At 37.5% G+C, this 23,620-nt stretch overlaps 1 protein-coding gene across 4 annotated transcripts in view; it reads right to left on the bottom strand.

Moving 5' to 3' along the window:
• STK4 (serine/threonine kinase 4) overlaps nucleotides 1–23,620 on the bottom strand; it is an 89,474-nt gene that overhangs the window by 32,789 nt on the left and 33,065 nt on the right. For 3 of the 4 annotated variants that reach the window (XM_036323435.1, XM_036323436.1, XM_036323438.1), the window contains exon 10: nucleotides 10,383–10,540. In XM_036323435.1, the coding sequence (XP_036179328.1) occupies nucleotides 10,383–10,540 (158 nt within the window). Of the gene's footprint in view, nucleotides 1–4,103; nucleotides 4,161–10,382; nucleotides 10,541–23,620 lie in introns of those variants that run through there. The other variant, XM_036323437.1, reaches the window with a different exon arrangement.

Here is a 23,620-nt window from a genome sequence, read left to right as displayed (position 1 = left end):
GTACTGCTACGGAAAGATTTCTAGGATATAAAGTTAAGTGAAAACAGAAAGGTAGATTGAAGTGAGTATAGTACTGGTATACTGTTCCTTAGTTAAAAATGGGAGTACAAATATACATGTATTTGTATGTTGGTGTGTGTGAATAAAACCAAAATGTAACAACAAAAAAAGAGGGAGGAGATAGAGTAGAAAGAATAGGGACAGAAGCTAAGTCTGCCTTGGAACCATACATAGTTTATATAATTATAAAGTGGGGTAATAAAAGCAATAACTAAAAATAGCAAGTGAAACAAAAAATTATGTGCATATTAAGTCTGTGGCATAACCACATACATAGAAATTATTCCAAGTGACTTTAACATACAGTAATTGGACTGTACATCTCAACTGGGATATGGCCTAAGGATGAAGAGAACTGCAATACAAATCTGAAATTGTTTTTAGTAATTTTTGTTGGTGGAAGTGTTGGTATTGTGATTATGATGCTAACATTTTTATTGTGGGATATAAAGCAAATGAATAATTATACTGGTATTCCTGGAAAGTGACTTATTTGGTATGAGGGAAAGGAGTTATGAATGTAGGATCAATGTGGTTAAGTAGAAACCCTATGATATTCAACCTGTACTAGAAATAGCATCAGAACTCATGAGTTTGTAATAAACATGTTTCTGTCATAAACATACATTGAAAAGGCCTAAAAAAATGACCTAACTGTTGTGAGTACACCTTGTACCCAGACTGTAGTCTCTAAGTACCATTTCCCATAAAAGAACCAGAATTCCTTTAAAAAAAAAAAAGGGCTGTTTCTACAAACTCAAAGTAATACAGAGTAAAATGGTGGTTGCCAGACACTGGGGGTAGGGAAATGGAGAGATGGTAGACAAAGGGTACACATTCCCAGCTATAAGATAAATAACTTCTGGGGATCTAATGTTAGCATGATGACTATAATTAACAACACTGTATTACATACTTCAAAGTTGTTAAGAGAGCAGATCTTAAAAGTTATCACCACACACAAAAGGTAATTATGTGAGGGGATGGAGGTATTAACTAACCTTACTGTGGTAATCATTTCTCAGAATATACATGTATCAAGTCGTCATGTTGCACACCTTAAACTTGTATGTTATATGTCAATGCTATCTCAATAATGCTTAAAAAAAAAAAGAGAGAGAAAGAAAAAAAAAAAGGCTGTTTCCGGGTTTGAAACAGGAAATGAGCAAGATGAGCTGGGAGCATCTCATTATATATATATTAAAAAAGAAGAAGAAGAAGAAGAAGTTATAAAAAAACTTCTGGAGTTAAATCTAACTGCAAGGATCGAAATGCACCAAATATTTTTAAATCCATTAATTCCTAATGATAAAAACAAAATCAGTGGTTATCCTTGGAGGATGGTAGGGAACCAACCCATTATTTTAACTGGTAAATAAAGGGGAAAAATTAAATATGTATACTCTGTTTTCCCTATATATTACATGTGATATCTACATAATTAATGAAGTGCTTCACTATTAAAGTATTTCAGTTGGTAAATGGAGAGTGATCAAACATTACCATTTTGTAACCTCTAACAAAATAATGCATGTAGGCAATGATCCTCATTACAAAAAAAGAGATGAGTATGTATCCAGATATTTTGAAACTCCTGATGAAAGTACACATACCACCTATGAAATATTCTTGCCAAAGAGTTGAACCTGAGTCTGATCAAGCTTCTAAATCAGCAATTCTCAAAGTGTGGCCTACGAACCCCTGGGAAATCCTTGATGCCTTCTTAAAGAACTCATGAGATCCAACTATTTTCACATTATTACTAAGACTGTACTTGCTTTTTCTATTGTGCTGACATTTACTCTGATGGCACAAAAGCAATAGTGGGTAGCCCCTCAGTATGAACCAAGAAGTGGCACCAAGGTACTTGTAGCTACTTCATTCCTCACGACCACGGGCTCCATTAAAAATAATAACAACAGCCCTAACCGGTTTGGCTCAGTGGATAGAGTGTTGGTCTGCGGACTGAAGGGTCCCAGGTTCGATTCTGGTCAAGGGCCTGTACCTTGGTTGCGGGCACATCCCCAGTGGGGATGGTAGGGAACCATCCCTCCCTACAGGAGGCAGCTGATTGATGTTTCTCTCTCATCAATGTTTCTAACTCTCTATCCCTCTACCTTCTTCTCTGTAAAAAAATCAATAAAATATATTTAAAAAATAATAACAACAACAACAAATTCCCTTAGAAATGTCCTTGATGAAGTAGTAAAAAAGTATTAATTTTATTCAAGTGCGACCTTTGAGTATATGTCTTTTTAACAGTATCTGTGATGAAATAGGAAGTCTGCATAAAGTGCTTCTGCTGCAAACTGAAATACAATGGCTGTCTTAAGACAAAGCCCTTGTGCAAATGAGCTGTAAGATAAACTAGCCACTTTTTTCATGGAACACCATTTTTACTTGAAAGAATGACTGGCAGACTGTGGTTATTCACACTAGAGTATTTGGCAGGCATTTTCACAAAAATGAACTAATTGAGGTGAGCTGTCACTTCAAGAAAAACAACTGTGTTGCCAGTGTAAAATTCAAACTTTCAAACAAAAATTAGAATTTTGGAATTCCACTTTTATGAGCTTGATAGCTTCACTCAGACACTTAGAAAATTTTCTGATAAGATTGGTGGTAATTTCAAGGAATGTGATTGTTTTTAATCCTATATAATAAAAGGCTAATATTCAAATTGTCCCCTCCCTTGAATCGGAGTTCAACCAGGAATTCAACGGGGAGTTGGACCAGGGGATGGGGCCGGTTAGCCAACCACCCGCAGCCCCTCCCCCTGGCTGGCCCCGCCCCCTCCCCCCTCCCCCCCATTAGGATGGGCTGGACCCCACCCATGCACAAATTCGTGCACTGGGCCTCTAGTATTGTACAATAAAGTAGGCCAACATTTAGAAGATCTAGGTAACTTAGAGAACCAATATTTTCCAAATGGCCAATGCATAATATTACAAAATCATGTTTGAGTAAAAGTTCATTCAAAGTGTAAGACATGAAAATCAAAACCACAATGAGGTACTACTTCACACTAATCAGAAAGGCTATTATCAAAAAGTCAACAAGAAATGTGTTGGTAAGGATGTTTAGAAAAGGGAATCCTTGTGCACTGTTGGTGGGACTGCAAATTGGTGGAGCCACTATAGAAAGTAGAGTGGAGATCCCTCAAAAAACTAAAAATAGATGCACCATATGACCCAGTAATTCCACTTCTGGGTATTAATTCAAAGAAAATGAAAACACAAATTCAAAAAGATATATGCAGTCCTATGTTCATTGCCACATTATTTACAACTAGAGGTCCGGTGCACAAAATTCATGCATTTGTGGGAGGAGGTCCCTCAGACCGGTCTGTGCCCTCTCGCAGTCCGGGGTTCTCGCAGCCTGGGCGCCCTCACTCCTTACTGCCTGCCTGCAGCAGAGGCGGGAGAGGCTCCTGCCACCACCGCTGCACTTGCCGGCCGTGAGCCCAGCTTCTGGCTGAGTGGCACTCCCCCTGTGGGAGCGCACTGACCACCAGGGGGCAGCTCCTGTGTTGAATGTCTGCCCCCTGTTGGTCAGTGAGCATGATAGCGACCGGTCATTCTCGTGGTAGTTCCACCATTCGGTCGATTTGAATTATTAGAGTTTTATTATACAGGATAGCCAACATATGGAAACAACCTAAATGTCCATCGATAAATGGATAAAGAAGATGTGATTTAATGTAACATAATAATATAATAATAGAGTTAATATTATTATGACAATGTTGCATGGTGACAGATGATTACTAGAATTAGTGGGGTGATCACACTGTAAGGTATAAAAATGTCTAATCACTATATTGTACACATGAAAATAATATAACATAATATAGTATACCAACTATATTTATTTATTTATTTATTAATATATTTTATTGATTTTTTACAGAGAGGAAGGGAGAGAGATAGAGAATTAGAAACATCGATGAGAGAGAAACATCGATCAGCTGCCTCCTGCACATCTTCTACTGGGGATGTGCCCGCAACCCAGGTACATGTCCCTGACTGGAATCGAACCTGGGACGCTTCAGTCCGCAGGCCGACACTCTATCCACTGAGCCAAACCGGTTTCGGCAGCAACTATATTTAAATTAAAAAAATTTCAAGACAGATGAATAGATTTTAATATTAAGAATAAGAAAAGCTCACTGATATAGTTTTAGATTCTAGATTGCAACTAATCTTTAGGAAACTACCAGTTCAATTTCAATGTAGCCTCAAAGAAGAATATCCACAATTATCTGAAAAGGCTATTAAAATACTCCTCCCTTACCCAATTACATTTCTTTTTTTAAAAAATATATTTTTATTGGTTTCAGAGAAGAAGGGAGAGGGATAGAGAGATAGAAACATCAATGAGGACAGAGAATCACTGATTGGCTGCCTCCTGCACGCCCCCTTACTGGGGATCGAGCCCCGCAACCCAGGCATGTGTCCTTGGCCAGAATTGAACCTGGGACCCTTCAGTCTGCAGGCCGATGCTCTATCCACTGAGCCAAACTGGCTAGGGCCAATTATATTTCTTAGGTCAGACTTTCTACATATACTTCAACCAAAATGTGTTACAATAGATCAAATGTAAAATGCGATATGACAATCTAGCTGTCATGTGTTAAAAAATACAAATTGAAAAAAAATGTAAATAATGTCATTTTTCACAATTATTTCTTTTTATTTGGGGAGATATGGTTATTCTTCTTAAAATATGTTCTATATATTAGTGTATAACAAGTTTATTATTTTTAAATGAATTAATAAAATTCTAAAAATTTCTGTTTTAATTTCTAATGCAGTAGATAGCAATAGATATAACCTACATACACAAAAATTGCTGGGGTCCTTAATAACATTTAAAAGCATGAAGGGGTCCTGAGAACTTCTATTCTAGATCAAATTACAAATCTAAAAGAAATTAAAAAAAACATATTAAACAGACCACTTAGATGCAATTAGCAGTATCCAGAGTGTGGGAAACATTAGGGGAGAACTGATTTCTTCAATGATATCAAAAAGTGGGTGTGTGTGCAGAGCATGAAGTGTGAGACCTATACATTAAAAGCAATTTAAGAGATCTATCTACTGACTGAATGTATGAATTTTACTTGGACCCTAATTCAAACAAACTAGGTTGGCTGGTTAGCTCAGTTGGTTACAGCATAGTGCTAATTCAAACAAACTGTAAAAAAAAAAAAAAGTATGAGATGACTGGGGAAAATTGAACACTGACATTGTAGGTATTTTATGGCATTAAAGAATCATTCTTTTGTTTTTTTTTAAATTGATTTTGAGAGAGAGGAAGGAAGAGAGGTAGAGAGATGGAAACACTGATGAGAGAGAAACATCACGGATCAGCTCCCTTCTACCACGGATTGAGTTAGAAACCCAAGCATGTGCCCTGACAGGGAATCAAACCAATGACCTCTTGGTTCATGGATCGACGCTCAATCACTGAGCCACACCAACTGGGCAAGAATCATTATTCTTCATTTTTAAAGGTCTAATAGAGATATTGTGGTTATGGTTTTTAAAGAGATCTTTATAGATACATATGGAATTACTTAAAAGTGAAATATGCCAGAGATTTTTTTTCCAGAATAATCAAGTGGTGGGAATATTAGAAGTGGAGGATTAGTCATGAGTTGATGATTGTTATTGTTGAGTAGTGGAAACTTCATTAGGTTCTACCTGACCAATGGAGGCTGGGATATTTAAGGATATACACTAATTTTTAAAAATTCATTTTGAAAAATGTGGACCATAAATTCAAAGACAATGTTTGGGAATGTTTCTTTTGTTTCTAAAAGATGGATGATAAAAATTTCAAGTTATAGATACCTGGGTTCCCACAAAACATAAAGTTGCATCCTTAGGAATATTTAATTTAAACATGAATAAATGAAGCATCTTTGCACCTGCAGCAATCATGATTTTAATTTATAAATAATTTAATAATAATCTCACCTCCCACCAAATGTCTAATTTCTAAAGTGTATAATCAAAAGCAAAAAGTACAACCTAAAAAAAAAGTAATTTATTTATGTCCTAATAATTCAGTAAAACTTCTTTATAAAAACCCAAAGGAATCTCTACATCACCGTCATATTTGGAGCCCCAATCTAGAAAAGGATGGTTAAGATAAAGTTACATAAAATCAGGGACTATCAGACTCCTGGGGAAAACTCAGGGATAAAATTTATCCTTCCTTACCACAAAAAGCTATGAGTGGTTTATAACTTTATAACTACCCAGGGAATCCAATCAATCAATCTTGTTCAGGTTCTTTTATCAAATTAATTTTGAATTAACATTTTAATGGTTTTATAGCCTCATGGGCCATTATCACACAACTTCAGAGAGATCTTTAGGTTATTAGCCCTTTGTGCTTCATTAGAATTCTATTTTTAATTTCTCTGACTCACCAAGAAAAAATCTAAAACAAGTCCTGTATGTTTCCAGCAAAAATAAGGGCACACTGGGGCACTCACTTATTTCACCTGAAGGTCTCTCCCTCAGTCCCTCTGCCCCCCTTCCTTACACACCTACCCACGCCCACATGCTCCAAATATAGTTTCTCAGTAATTCTTGGCATTCCACATTCTTCAACGCCTCCACAGTCACACTTCCCTCTCTGCCCAGAATGCCCTTTCCCTCCTTCTCTAGCTCAAGAATTTCTATTCATCTTTCAAAATACCCTTCAAATGAGACTTCCTGATGCTTTCCCTGGGGTTCTTGTTCCCTCTTCTGGCCTCCTACTGCACTTTTTATATACACTTTATGAACAGAATCTGCCAGAATAGCCTAGACTCCCTTTAATACAGTTCCTCATGTTGTGGTGACCTCCAACCATAAAATTATTTTCGTTGCTACTTCATAACTGTAATTTTGCTACTGTTATGAATCGTAATGTAAATATCTGATATGCAGGATGTATTTTCATTGTTCGCGACCCACAGGTTGAGAACCGCTGGCCTAGAGAGAGGTCATAGGTGGTTAAGAGGATGGGCTCTGGAGCCAACTGCTTTGGTTCAGATCCCTGCTGCGCCGCTTATTATCTGTATAAACTTAATCATTACCCACTCCCTTTAACCTTCAAGTTTTCTCATCCTAAAATGGCAATAATAACATTACTTTCTTCGTGGGATAGTTGTGAGGATTGAGTTATATGCATAAAGGACTTAGACCAATGCCTCGCACATTGTAAATGCTCAATAAATATAAGCTATTGTTATTAGCACAGTGTATCAAAACTAATTTATTACATTTTCTGCTACATCATGAACTCTCTCAGAGCAGTGACTGCATTTGTTGATTTACTTCAGAGATTTACTGTCTGAGTTTAAGTGAAAATAGTGTGCTGACCTTAAGCTAGGCAATTGCTACTAGGTGTTAGGAACACAAAGATGAATATAATAAAATCCCAGCTGTCAAGGACCTTGTAATCCTGCCTATTCATACAAAGCACACATGAGGACTTCAGTGACTAAACTGAATTAATATGTGGGGGCTAGCTACTAGCAACTCTTATTATAGAATAAGTCATAAGAAAACTGGAAACAACTTCATTTGAATAAATAGGAAACTTACTCCAAAATCCGAGGATACCAAGAACTAATAATCAACAATACTCGCAAAGTACTGTGGTTCATCTAGATCTGCAGACACTCTGACTAACTCTAGACTAAAACGAGGAAAATCTAAGAATTTAAAAAACATATGTGTCACTCTTTTTTAAAAATTTAAGCAAGTAATATGCTAATACAGTCATACATTCTTGCTGTAAAAACAACTAAAATTCCTCTCCTCAAAGATAATGACTCTTAATTTTACATGTCTTTTTTAAAAAAATATTTTTATTGATTTCAAATCAATAAAAAGGGAGAGGGAGAGAGAGATAGAAACATCAATGACAAGAGAGAATCACTGATTGGCTGCCTCCCGCACGTCCCCTACTGGGGATCAAGCCCACAACCTGGGCATGTGCCCTTGACCGGAATCGAACCCGGGACCTTTAAACATTAAAGGAAATCTATGCTGCATTTTTAACTTGGCAAATGAGGCAATTTCATTTTAGAACTGCAACAAGTATTGAGTTTCAGATGAAAATATAAAGATTTCTGTCAGCATTACATCCTGCCATTCTTGATTAGATTATTCCCTGTTTGCCATTTTGGGCAAAAAGTTCAATTCAAAATAGCAATTGCCTTCCCAGAAAGAAAGAGAATATCTTTTCCATAATTAAATAGTGCCTGCCAGGAAACTGAGAGTCTCTGTAGAGACTGTTGAGGGAAACATGTCAGCTAGTCTGACAGATGCCCTTCTCTAAACATAGTGAGATTATTCAGAATACTTTCCTCACTCAATGGGCTTGTTCTTTCTTTGCCAGATGTCACTTACAAATCCGCATTTTCCTATTTGATACCTCTACTAAGAGTACAGGAAGCTCAATAGGGCAGTAAAAAGAAAATTTTAAAATCATGCAATATTAATAAAATATAAACAATCTTATCTTTGAATGTCTAAAGCACCTAATTAGAAAGAAAGAAAACCCCATATGAATTTAGTGGATCAGAATCATGCATAAGTCAGGTTGAAACAGATTATTGGGTACTACCTGTCTCCAGAGATTTTGATTCATTGTGTTGGGGGTTCAGCCTGAGAACTTCCTTAACTCGTTATTTTAAATTGCTATTCTCCCTCTTTCTCTCTTCACACCCTACCCCACTAATCTCCCTTTCCTGCTTTAAACAGGGTGTCTCAAAAGAATAGATACACATTTTGAATAATTATTAATTCAAATTTTGAAAAGAAAGAAACATCAATTGAGCTGTTAGTGTATGTAAACATGCCCAGCCGGCATACATAGTTCAGTGGTTGAGCGCGGACCTATGAACCAAGAGGTCACGGTTTGATTCCCGTTCAGAGCACATGCCTGGGTTGCAGGCTCGATCCCCAGTGTGGGGAGTGCAGGAGGCAGCCGGTCAATGATTCTCTCTCATCACTGAAGTTTCTACCTCTCTTCCTCTTTGAAATATATATTGATTTCATTTTGGGGGACACCCTTTTTTTTTTTTTTTTTTTTTACAACATTTACCACTATCTAACACACTAAATATTTTACTTCCTTATTTCCCATCTTCTATAATGAAACCTTTATGAGGGATGGATTTTTGGCTGTTCTAGCATTACTATATTCCTAAAAAAGTGTCAAGCATACATTGATACTCAAAAAACTAATAAATAAATGAGTGAACAAAAAAGTGACAGAGGATAATGCATAGTAGATGATGAATAAATGAACACAGATTATAAAACAAATGAAGCTGGGTTCTAACATGGGCTCAGTAACTACTCAGTTGAATAACCTCAGGTGGGTTATTCTGGTCCTCAAAAGATCTCTATCATTAGCTATACAACTATGACATTTCTACTCCACAAAAGTAGAACTTATGTTATGGAAGAATGACATCATTTCCTCTAAGCCAGTGAGTAGGACAGTGGAAAGCCAGGACTAGAAAGGTCTCTCAGAATCCAAATAGCACGCTTAAGCTAAGCTCTTATAATCAACAACAGAATTTAAGAATGTAAAAATTTTAAAAAGTAAAAATTGAATATTCTTAAAGAAAAAATTGTTTTCTAAAAATATTCAGAAAAGGAATGCACATTCCTTAGTTTGCTTTTCCTCCTTCCCCCAATTTTTTTATTGCCTCTACTCATTAAATCTCTGTGAACTTTAACAAGTGTCTGTGGCTGCAGGAGAATGTTCCACAGCAGAGAAAGAATAAAACACACCCAGTTTTTCATAAGAAACTTCGGAACAACTTAATAATCATCCATGGGCAAAATTCAGAATAATCCTCTCAGAGAGCCTAAAATTAGGATAATGGTTAGCAAAACAACAAAGACATTACAAGCAGCATTAACTGCCCTCTAGGCTAATCCTTAAATAAAACCTCACAATCTCAAGTAAACTACTAAAGACTGCGCATTTTCATTTGATGGCTGAATGTTTCTCTTACCATTACCAATTTCAAACTCAACAAAAGAAAAATGGCAAGTGAATAAAGGATTTTTAAAGTGAAAAAGATGCCGCTAACTGGGAGAGCCAGAACTACTCAAAAGTCAGTCAAAATGTTGTTGTCTCAAACTCATGAGGCCCAGAGCTGCTTCCAGGGGTGGTTAGAGGAGCCTTGGATCGCACAGGGAAATGCTCAGGCTCTTTCAGTGAAATGACAGAACTGGATGTGTGATACTTCAAACTGCTTTCTCCAGCAAACATAACCACTTACTTCTAACACTACTTACAAACTCATAGTCTCCATCCTGTGGTACTTTCCAATCTGAAGAGTTCTTCAGTGGGCCAGGCACACTCTTGCCAAAGCTGTTGATCTGATTTTCCTTTTCTTTTTGTTCAAAGTATTCAAGGAAAGATGGTTTTGCAGGCTGCATGGTCTCATCCCTTCCTGAAAACCAAGAAAAAGAAAAGGTGAAATATGTCTTAGAGTTCAGATAAGTTTAATAAATAGATCTATCTCCATCCAGATGGGTTCCAGCTTCTGGATCTGTGGTTTCTGATTAAAGACTTCTTTAAAAATCTAATGAAAACTGCAGGAAAGTGCACAAATGTTCACTGAAAATATTTCTCATACAATTGCAAAAGATTCACAGGCCCTTAAAATACATGCAAAGATCTCATCAGTGTCCCTTTTTCTACGTGGGAAGACTTGGGTGATACAATAACTTTGAGTAAGCTGCATATAATATTTTTGGGTCCCCTATAGCAAATAGTCACCGTAATATTAGACTGAAAACAGAGGAGCAAGCAAAATATTTATGAATCACCTACATACACAATATTCTCTACAAGCACTACAGTAGGAAAGGGGGAGTGATTCAGTAGGGTGACTTCCCTTCATAATCTCAGTTGGACTAATGAGAAAAATATGCATGAAAAAGAAAGTATAAATAAATCACAATCCACACCATGAAATATTATGTAACTTTTAAAATACCATTTACAAATGGTTTATGATAAAGTTAAGGGTGAAAATGAGATACAATATTATACTACAGTATGATATAAATTCTGTAAAATCACATACACAGGAGAGAAAATAAAAAGACTGAAAGAAAATATACCAAAATGTTAATAAGATTTGTCTCTGATAGGATTGTAGGTGATTTTATTTACTTCTTTTAAACATTTTTATTTTATTTTAAATAATTTTTTATTTCTCAATTACAGGTTACATATATTATATTAGCTTCAAGTATATAACCCAGTGATTATACATTTATATAACTTATGAAGTGATAAGTTAAATCCCTGATAAATCTAGTATCTGACACCATACAAGTTCTTTTAAACCTTTTTTTTTTTTAAGAAAATAATGCAGGATACGTACTATTACGTATTAAATAGATAGAACGGCTCATAAGAGTTACATCTGCCCAGAAGATGGGGAAATCTCGCAAGTTGGGCTGGTCAGGGAGGACATTCTTAGGTTGGGCCTCAAACTATCCCTAAGAAAAGCATCAGCAGTTACAGAGCAGGACAGTTATGTATGAGAGCAGCAGCAGACAGCAGTTACTAGTTACAATAAGTGGCAATAGCAAAAAGAATAATCTTACTTGGCATGACTTAAAAACCTAGCTAGCTCAATGTACCTATTTCATATGTTGAAGTGGCTTTGTGCAGTTTTTCTTTAGTGCTTTCCATGAACATATAGCCCTCTCCCCAGTAACCAGAAAGAAAGAGCAGAAGGTTCAGAGCTTTAAGAAGTGGATGGGCTATGTATGGTGCCAGATGGGCACTAGAAATATTGGGGGAGCACTCCTTAAGTTACATAAATGTCTAACTACTATGCCAGCCGTGGGCAAACTACAGCCCGCGGGGCGGATCCGGCCCGTTTGAAATGAATAAAACTAAAAAAAAAAAAAGACCGTACCCTTTTATGTAATGATGTTTACTTTGAATTTATATTAGTTCACACAAACACTCCATCCATGCTTTTGTTCCGGCCCTCCGGTCCAGTTTAAGAACCCATTGCCCTCGAGTCAAAAAGTTTGCCCACCCCTGTTGCTATACGCCTGAAACTAATATTGAATATAAACTATAATTGAAAAATACAATTTAAAGAAAAGATATCTTGGTTTTATCCTATTTCCTATCATGGTTCTGTAATATCCAAATAGCATTCCAATAAATTAACATTTACAGGAGGAGGAGGAGGAGAAGGAGGAGGAGGAGGAGGAGGAGGAGGAGGAGGAGGAGGAGGAGGAGGAGGAGGAGGGGGGGGGAGGTAAAGGAAAAGGAGGAGGAGGAGGAGCAGGAGGAGGAGGAGGAGGAGGAGGAGGAGGAGGAGGGGAAGGGGAAGGGGAAGGGGAAGGGGAAGGGGAAGGGGAAGGGGAAGGGGAAGGGGAAGGGGAAGGGGAAGGGGAAGGGGAAGGGGAAGGGGAAGGGGAAGGGGAAGGGGAAGGGGAAGGGGAAGGGGAAGGGGAAGGGGAAGGGGAAGGGGGTAAAGAAGAAGGAGGAGGAGGAGGAGGAGGAGGAGGAGGAGGAGAAAGAGAAGGAAGGAGAAGGAGAAGGAGAAGGAGAAGGAGAAGGAGATGATGGAGGAGGAGGCATCTAGAAAACAAAGAACAGCAAGTGTTTCTCTTCTGGTACCTTCCTTCTCTGCAATCCTGCAATCTTATCTCCGGACCCTATCTAGTCCAGTTTCAAGCCAGCACCCTGACTACCTCTCAAGACATTTGTCACTTACTCACTATATCCATTGCTAAATTGAACAGCAGCCAATCCCAGATTTGCCCACTTCCAGATGTTGCCAATAGCTTACTTCACTGTTTGTTGCCTCCTCACTTATTAGGAATTAAACAAAATATTTGCTAAGACCAGTCAATGATTATGTGCTAAGTGTGTGTTTTGTTTGCTCTAGGTATGGTGTTAAGGGTTTTCATGCTTAAAGTTTAATTTTTAAGTTAAATTTAATGTATTATTTCATAAGATAGTTCTGAAGGAACTATAACAAAATAAAACATGTAAAAATTGGGGTGTTTGGGATTTGCTGACAAGTCAGGAAGCTAAGTCCTTCTGATAGGTCCCCTTCCTCTGGGAGCATTAACTCTGCAGCAAGCCTACACATAACCCTACACATCAAAAAGGAGTGTTTATAGAGGCTCCCTAAGCCAAGCAACTGCTGACATATGAGGTATTCAGTTTACTCTCCTTCCTAGATACTTGACCAGCTGAAGAGAACAGAAAGTCTGGAAACAAAATAGAAAGCCCACATAGCTATCCATGCAACGGGATAGTTATTTGGAAAAAAAGATTAAATTGGATCTATACCTCATGCCTTAAACTAGGAAAACTCCAAATGGAGAAGAGCTCTAATTGTAAAAATGGAAACCATAAGAACTAGAAGAAAGCACATATGAATACATTTAAAATCTGGGTGTGGGAAAGGCTTTCTAACTATGGCAGAAACATAGATGCAATAAAAACTGGATAGATGAAAATCTTGTGTGTTAAGAAAACATCACAAATTAAAAAATGAATAAGCACACATACACGGTAAGCCAAGACAAATGGTAAATTAGAAGAAAATATTTGCAACAAACATCATACTTTTTTAAAAGAATTTTCTTTTTTTAATTTTTATTTAAGAGGTATTTATATATTAGGCAGATAAGCTCTTAAATACATAAAGAATTCTGAAAAATCAAGAAAGAGAAGACAAAAAAAGGGGGGTGGGGTCAGGTGGTGGGGGTGCTGAAGACCTAAAAAGATAGTGTGTACACATTAGTCCTTAAACATGAAAAAAAAATTCTTAGGTTCACTCATAATAAGAAAAACAAATCAAGCCCTAACCGGTTTGGCTCAGTGGATAGAGCGTCGGCTGGCAGACTGAAGGGTCCCAGGTTCGATTCTGGTCAAGGGCTTGTACCTTGGTTGCGGGCACATCCCCAGTAGGGGGTGTGCAGGAGGCAGCTGATCGATGTTTCTCTCTCATCGATGTTTCTAACTCTCTATCCCTCTCTCTTCCTCTCTGTAAAAAAAAATCCATAAAAAAATATTTTTAAAAAAACCACAAATCAAAACTACTTAGAGATGCAATTGCTTACATTTCAGATTAAAAAAATTCAAAAGTTTGACAACTGTCTATTTATTGGTAAGGGTTCAGGGATACCCACTTTCCCATACTGCTGAATTAGTGCAAAATAGTATAAGCCCTACAAAGGAGATCAGGCAATATCTAAATATCTAAATATGAAACAGGGGAAGGTACAGAAGAATCCTTTGGTGTTATATTTGAACTGCAAATATTAACATAAACTCATAATTTACTTTAAAAAGTATATACTGTGCTTTTTTCATTAAAGGCTTTGAAGCAACAACACCCTGCTACTAATGAGCAAACCTACGGCTCAGATCTGGGTTTCTAAAGACCATTCCCCACTCTAAGGAACTAAGGCTACTTAAGAGAAATAACTAATTCCAGGTCTAGGGCAGAAAAAGTATAAAATGGGCCTGGACATTTTTTTGTGCCAAGAAAAACAAGCAAATACTAAAAAACTGATGGGGACATATCAACAGAAGATAGGACCCACCTTCAGAGGCTCAACTGGTAAATTTTGGGACACTTTGCGTAGGCATCAAAAAGATTAAACTGAATAAAAAGAATTCATGAAACACCAGATATCAAGCTATATTACAAAGCCACGGTTCTCAAAACTGCCTGGTACTGGCACAAGAACAGATATATAGATCAATGGAACAGAACAGAGAACCAAAAATAGACCCAAGCCATTATGCTCAATTAATATTTGACAAAGGAGTGAGAGCATACAATGGAGTCAAGACAGTCTCTTCAATAAATGGTGTTGGGAAAATTGGCAGATACATGCAAAAAAATGAAACTAGATCACCAACTTATACCATACACAAAAACAAACTCAAAATGGTTAAAGGACTTAAATGTAGGACGGGATACCATAAAAATCCTACAAGACTCCATAGCAGCAAAATAGCAGACATATGTCGTAGCAATATCTTTACCGATACAGCTCCTAGGGCAATGGAAACTAAGGAGAAAATAAACAAATGGGACTACATCAAAATAAAAAGCTCTGCACAGCAAAAGAAACCATCAACAAAACAACAAGAAAGCCCACTGCATGGGAGAACATATTTGCCAATGCTATTTCAGATAAGGGTTTAATCTCCAAAATTTATAGGGAACTCACACAACTTAACAAAAGGAAGATAAACAATCTAATCAAAAAATGGGCAAAGGACCTAAGTAGACACTTTTCAAAAGAGGACATTCAGAGGACCAAAAAGCATATGAAAACATGCTCAAAGTCACTAATCATCAGAAAGATGCAAACCAAAATGATAATGAGTTACCATCTCACACCTGTCAGAATGGCTATCATCAACAAATCAACAAACGACAAGTGCTGGCTAGTATGTGGAGAAAAAGGAACCCTCCTTCACTGCTGGTGGGAATGCAGACTGGTGCAACCACTGTGGAAAACAGTATGGAGTTTCCTCAAAAAGTTAAAAATGGAACTCCCATTTGACTCAGTGATCCCACTTCTAGGACTATATCCCAAGAAACCAGAAACACCAATCTGAAAGGATATATGCACCCCAATGTTCATAGCAGCACAATTTACCATAGCTAAGATTTGGAAACAGGCTAAGTGCCCATCAGCAGATGAGTAGATTAAAAAACTGTGGTACATCTACACAGTGGAATACTACGCTGCTATAAAAAAGAAGGAATTTTTACCATTTGCAACAGCATGGGTGGAACTAGAGAGCATTATGTTAAGCGAAATAAGCCAGTCGGAGAAAGATAAATATCACATGATCTCACTCATATGTGGGATATAATGATCAACATAAACTGATGAATTAAAATGGATCCAGAGACAAGGTGGCACTGAGCAGACCGTCCAACCTCAGGGAGAAGGCGGGAGGGGGGGGCGGTTAGAGATGAACCAAAGGACTTGTATGCATGCATATTAGCATGACCAATGGACACAGACACTGGGATGGTGGGGGCTTGCCCTCAGGGGTGGGAGTGGCCAGGGGGGTGTTAATCAGGGGGAAAAGGAGACATGTAATACTTTAAACAATAAAAAAAAAGAATTCATGAGCTCAGAATAATAATCTGAAAGTGAAGAAGTTTAAGGGGAGAAGAGAGAGCTCTTTAGAAAAATGGCCACTCAACAACTGTATAATGGTAACAACAGAGAATACCCTGCTTGGACAGTGTGCTCAATGGTTAGAGCATCAGCCCCTGAACTGAAAGGGTCTCAGGTTCAACTCCCAGTCAAGAGCATGTACCTAGATTTCAGGTTCCATCCCAGTCCCAATCTTTTTCACATTGATGTTTCTTTCTCTCTCCCTCCCTCCCTCCCACCTTCTCTCCCTCTCTCTCTGCTCCTGTCCTCCCATCCTCCCTCCCATCCACTCTCTCTAAAAATCAAAGGAAAAAATATCCTGAAGTGAGGATTAACAACAAAAAAAGAGAGAGAGAATATTCTCTTTTTTAGGAAATTCACACACACATAATTATCTCCTTTCTTAGAAAATACAGCTTGATGTTTAAGAGTAAGTTGCATATATCGCACACCAACCTCTCCTCATTACTTCTGTCATTTCATGTCTGTTTATCCACCCATCTTTACATATGCACCCAAATAACTGATAAAAGTTCATCAATAAAAATGACAACTTCTGGGTAGAAATAACAGGTAATTTAAATATGTTTTGTGAAACTATTACAAAAAAACCATAAAAACACTTTATTAAGAAAGCACCATATCTAACAATAAAAATCGTATAATTATTACTATGTACTTCTATGATGCTTCATTAATTCCTTTCAGTCACAATACTGGTGGATTTAGAAATTCAGATCTTTAAACCAGGATGAAACACTAAAGATAGTTTTTCTGTGGTTCAATTCTAAAACATGGCATAAATGCTCTGGCCAGTATGGCTCAATTGACTGGGCGTTGTCCCATGCACCAAAAGGTTGCCAGTTTGATTCCTGGTCAGGGCACACGCATGGGTTACCAGTTTGATCCCTGGCAGGGAGAGTGCAGAAGGCCACTGTTTCACTCTCACATCAATGTTTCTCTCTCTCCCTCTTTCTCTCTCTCTCTTTCTGTCAAAAATCAATTTAAAAAAAATCTTTAAAATTAAATAAATAAAACTTGGCTTAAAAATAAAAGGAATGTGTCTATTAAGCTAGAGTATAATCATTTGTCTAATTTCTATCACTGTTTACATGAGAATATGGGGACATTTGCTTTCACATGATGGTCTCATCATAACTTCATGACCACCATGTAAGTAAATAGGAGGAAAGAAAATGTGCACTTATTAGGCACCTACCGAGTGCTAGACAATGCACTATTTCACTTAATTCTCAAGTCTTTTGAGGTATATATTATTATTGCCACCTTATAGGTGAGAAATTTGCCATCGAGGATAGAATATCCTTAAACCCTCATCATCAGGTTTTAAGCCTAGTTCACTCCCTCTCATATTGTAAATTCTCTAAAACGAAAATGAAAATTCCTGACCTGTCAGAACTGCCATTAAATTGAGTGTAGAAAGAGCAGGGGAGTGGAATTTTCCCAGTAACCTTATCTTTGAACTTTTCTTTCAGCACTTCTGAGCTAGATGATCAAATGTGCTAGACAACAGCCTGTCAGTACTGCAAGCGCAAGCGAATCATTCCAAGCTGATTAAAGGCAATGCTGTCCCCAGGGCTTCAGCTGGCTGCTGGGCTTTGTGTTCCAATGTGAGCCGGGGCATTTTTTCAGGTGTATCCCAGGAAATGAAGACGTTCGGTTGAATGATAGTACCAGAAACCTGAAGCCATAGGGAGAGCAGAAAAGTCAAGCTTTGAAAATAGCCATGTCTTGCTGGGATTCTTTTATCTGATGGAGGAAATGCATGAATTCCTATATTAGGACTGGCCCATGTTTCTTTGTAAGCAGCTTCTGTCGAGCTAAATGGACGATCTGTCTAAGCTCACAGACAAAGGAGTGAATTCATAAGTAACTGTAGGCTATATTTATTTTCCTTTGAAAAAAATGCTATGTAAAAGCAGAAAGACCAGATGAATCAACTGATGAATGAATAAATAAAATGTGGTATATCCACACAATGGAATATTATTCAGCAATAAAATGAAATGAAATACTGATACATGATACAACATGGATGAACCTCAAAAACATTATGCTAAAATGTTCAGAAAGAAGCCAGACACAAAAGATCACATATTCTATAATTCTATTTTTTGTGAAATGTTCAGAATAAGCAAATCTGTGGAGACAGAAAGAAGGTTAGTGGTTACCTATGGCTATGAGGTTGGGGTGAGTAGGTGGGATATGAAGTTCCTTTTTGGAGTGATCAAAATGTTCTAAAATTAGATTGCAAACAAAATAGAGTATCTAGACATACAATGGAATAGCATTCAGTCATAAAAAGGAATGATGTACCTTGAAAACATTAAACTTAGTGAAAGAGGCCAGACACAAAGGCCATATTTTGTGTGATTTCATTTATATAAAATGCCCAGAACAGGCAAAGCCATAGACACAGAAAGCAAATTAATGGTTGCTTGAGGATAGAGGAGGGGGTGGGGGGTGACTGCTAACAGGATTGTGGTTACTTTTGGGGGTGATGAAAATGTCTGGAATTCAACAGTGGTTATGGTTGCACAACCTTGTTAATACACTAAAATCCACAGAATTGTAACTTTAAAATGGTGAATTCTATGATATGTGAATTACGTCTCAATTTGAAAATAATAAAAATTTTAAAACTAGATTATGGTATTGGTTGCACAACGCTTTAAATACACTGAAAACTACTGAATTGCATGTTTTATTTTATTTCATTTTTGCATTTCAATAACTTTACTGTAATGTATATCCCCTAATACCAAAACATAATGGTAGTTGGTTAGGTTACCTCTGCCAACTCAAAAATAACATGGATGTAATCAAAATATTGAAATGTATCAGCCTTTTGGGAAAAGTTACCTATAAAATATTGTTTACAAAAGTATAAGATAAACTGTGGTTCTTTAGTTTATTTTCCAGTGTATATTTATCCATAGCATGATGTCAAAATTGGGTACAGTCATCCTGGATGGACTCAGGCTACACACTGTACTGAGTAACCATTTATAACACTTTTAATATTGCAGATCTCCTTATACTCACTGACTTAATAGAAAGTCCTGAATGCTACATCAGCAACCTCATGATTGTGAAGATGTGTATTTATTTAAGACCTTCTGTTGGCACAGTAGGAGAAATTAGTGAAAGTATATTCTCTTCATTTTAAACAAAATTCGAAATTAAAAGCAATGGCATAAACAGTCCCTGAATTGCACACTTTAAATGAGTAAAGTATATAGTATGCAAATTATATATCAACTAGAGGCCCGGCACACGAAATTGGTGCACTCTGGGGGGGAGGGGGGGGTGTCCCTTAGCCCAGATTGCAAGAGGGCGTAGGCCAGGCCAAGGGACCCCACTGGTGCACAATCAGGGCCAGGGAGGGCCGCAGGAGGTTGACCAGCTGGGGAGGGACCGCGGGAGGGTTCCAGGGCATATCTGGCCCGTCTCGCTCAGTCCCGATTGGCCGGACCCCAGCAGCAAGCTAACCTACCGGTTGGAGCATCTGCCCCCTGGTGGTCTGTGCACGTCATAGTGACTTGTCAACCAGTCAACTGTCTGCCCCCTGGTGGTCAATGCACATCATAGCGAGCAGTTGAGTGGCCTTAGCATATCATTAGCATATTACACTTTGACTGGTTAAATGGCCGACCGGACACTTAGCATATTAGGCTTTTATTATATAGGAGGATAGGATGACTCAATTGATATATAGTAGAAGACCTCTTTCCTCTACTACCACTTTTATTTCTGGATTCATCTGAACACAATGCCAAGGTCATCATAACTGGGAGGGAGGTTGGCCAAAGTCTGAAGCCCATCTTTTCCTTTGAACAACCATCTGCTAGACATTAAACTTTATGCCCTTCCATTTTGAACATTCATTTTTAAGACTGTCACTAAGAAAACCACAATGGTCAACCTACTCTCTCCTTAATTTCTACAGTAATAACTCTTTTTCTATCTTAATAGTAATTAAATCTGTTTTAAACTAGAAAACTGGACAGAGTTCACATTTTCTCCTCAGTTTCACACATGAATATTTGCAAGAAAAAAAACTTGAGTAATCCTTCAAAACTTTTTTTTTCTTTCTTGGAATAATATGCCTTATAATAAGGTCACTTGTTTTGTTTTTCATCTAACATTTATTATATGTGTGTGGTTTTTGGTTTTGGTTTTGTTACTGGGAACCTACATGTATTAACTCATTTAATTATACAAGTTATTCTTCAAGTTTCTGTGTGTGGCCATAAATGTTCCTTTGAATGTTCTTTGAAACCACTAAGAATTACTGGAATCACAAGTTATAAAATTATCTGGAGCCCAACTGAAATAACTCTTCCAGTTAACCAGCTTTGGGAAGTGCCCTTCTGTAATCTGACTTGACTTCTGGATAATGGTGCTATTATGGTTAAGTCTGGTAAGCTGTCATATATGTTTTTAGAGATCTAAATCCAAATTTCAAACTGTCACTAACTAAAGGGATAGAGGCAGCACATCTGAAAACATACAAAAGGCTTACAGGTGAGAATAATCCATATCATTGTTATTTTACCAATTTCCTAGTTGGTCTTGCCTTTTCTGGTCTTTTCAAGTTCCAAATCATCCAACTCTTCTAAAAAAAAACCACCAACTTTGTTATATCACTTCTCTTTTTCTTTTTTTAATATCACTTTTCTAATCAAAATGTCCTTATACTACACTATTACTAACAGAATCAAGTTTGAACTCCTTACCGTGGCATTCAATGTTCTCCAATATCCAGCCAACATCCACTTCAGCCCCACAAAATATTCAATTTTTTTTCTACCTTTCTGATATTGTGCCTGCCTGGAATATCCTCCCGTAGCCTTTCTGTATATCCAAGTCTTTACTTTCCTTCTTACAACTCCTTTAACACTTTGCTATTCTACCTACCCAGCATTTGGCCCAAGATTATATTACCTTCATATGTAGGGTCCTCCAGCCTTAACTAAGATGTATCATCATCAAAGAGCACTATTTGAAACATCTAGATCAGTGGTTCTCAACCTTTGGGTCACGACCCCTTTGGGGTTCAAACAACCCTTTCACAGGGGTCACCTAAGACCATCGGAAAACACATATATAATTACATATTGTTTTTGTGATTAATCACTATGCTTTAATTATGTTCAATTTGTAACAATGAAAATACATCCTGCATATCAGATATTTACATTATGATTCATAACAGTAGCAAAATTACAGTTATGAAGTAGCAATGACAATAATTTTATGGTTGGGGGTCACCACAACATGAGGAACTGTATTAAAGGGTCGCGGCATCAGGAAGGTTGAGAACCACTGATCTAGATGGTACTTCATCCACACAAGGAATTAGAACAGGTATAGTACAGTAGGCTCTCCATAAATATTAGATAATGGTTATAACAACTGCCATCTTCCCCTTGTACCTATAAATTCCTCATCAGCAGTAAATGTCTCATTTGGTATTTGTACAGTATACAGTAATGACACACAGTGACTACCTAATAAACACTTCTTGCTTGGTATTAAGTAATTATTTTTAACAAATACTGATTTCAAGTGATATTTTTTAGAACATAAACACTTAAGAGAATCATCTACTTTCTGTTTATAAATTAATTTAAATTTATCAAAATGCATCTCCATTTTCCAGCTCAATAAGGAGTAAGCAGGTCAAAAGAGCTTAGAGCAAAGAAATATATTCCCCTAACTCAGTGGTCGACAAACTGCGGCTCGCGAGCCACATGTGGCTCTTTGGCCCCTTGAGTGTGGCCAGGAAGTTTCAATCGCACTGTGCGTGCGCGCCTGCACGTGGCATTTTGTGGAAGAGCCACACTCAAGGGGCCGCAGTTTGCCGACCACTGCCCTAACTGAATGAAATTGATTTATCTGCCTCTCAGGCATAAGAGTCAAAGTATATTTTTTGGCACTCATTTTCCTTTGCTCTTCATTACTATCACACTGCTGCCCTCTCTTGGTTCGCCTTTCACCAACTGAACTACTATGATGGAACACCTTATCGTCCCCCAAATATAGGTCTTAAGCTTTTCGCCCATGTTACCCTGAAATCTGGTACTTCCATATCCTAACATGTGGTCTGGCAGGGTGTTTTGAATGAATTTTCAGGCACCAAGAGTCTGTGCTTTTTGGCTCATTCCAAAAGAATCAAGTATGCGAATGGTTTCCAAAGATAAAAAGTGGGCCCAACATCTGGACACAATTAGGAAAACTGCACAAACAATTAGGATCTAGTCACTCTGGCACAATGACCCTGAGTTATTTGTGCAACTGTGAGAAAAGCCCAAGGACCAAGATGTCTGCTCTTCTATTGTAGCTCTCACCCAGGAGGGAGCTTTCGGTAAATGTCCAGTGAACCACAGTGACTATCTTTCAGGAATGGAAAAAATTCCAGTCAGTAATACATTCCACAGTATTAAGATAAGAGTCTGAAACTCTACAAAGAAAGGTTCTTGTGGATCCAAAGTCTAGCCTTCTTTAAAATCTACCATCTTGTATTTTGAGTAATTTAACAGATCCTCAGAACACCTATCATCTTACTTACAAGAAATTACACACACACACACACACACACACACACACACACACACACACACACACACACACTGTCTTTCCCTCTCCCTTCTCAGCACATTTTTTAAAACATTACTGAAACTGACAAGTGACCTTCCTTTAGATCAAACATTTTCATGCCAGAGTTCAGACACAGAGGTAGCATTTACAAAACATCAATAATACCAAGAGTGAAAACTAAAAGCCTAACTAGCAAGAAGAAGGGAATCAGGATGCTGAAAAGTAGCACTGGTTCAAGGAAAATCTGGGTCCAATAAAAACACCACTGTCAAACATTAAAAGATTCATATAATTAATAAAGTACCGACCATTTTTAAGCAGTTACATGCTAAATATGTTACATATATTATCTTGTATCATCTTCACAACCCTACAAAGTAGGAACTCTTATGCCCCACTTTTTCAGACTAGGAAACTGAGGCTCAAGAAAGGGAAATAACTTGCCCAAGCTGACCTAGTCCATCAGGCTCTGGGCCAAGTTTCAAACTAAATTACTAATTCCACAAATTACTGTCCTTTCCACTACTCCTTTGTCTTTCTCTTGCTCTTACTCACAGATATGATCCTAACAAAACTAAATGTTTTAAGTTAAGCTTTGGTAGGTACAACTACACTATTGCTATCTGAAACTCCCCTATGATGCTGACTGTGAGTGGCAAGGATACATGAACACTTAATATTCTGATGATAGTTTTAAACATCCTGGGGATCAGAAATTGGACAGT

This window comes from Myotis myotis, unplaced genomic scaffold (assembly GCF_014108235.1).
Source record: "Myotis myotis isolate mMyoMyo1 unplaced genomic scaffold, mMyoMyo1.p scaffold_m19_p_9, whole genome shotgun sequence".
Taxonomy (NCBI): domain Eukaryota; kingdom Metazoa; phylum Chordata; class Mammalia; order Chiroptera; family Vespertilionidae; genus Myotis; species Myotis myotis.
This window is presented reverse-complemented; position numbering and strand designations above follow the sequence as displayed.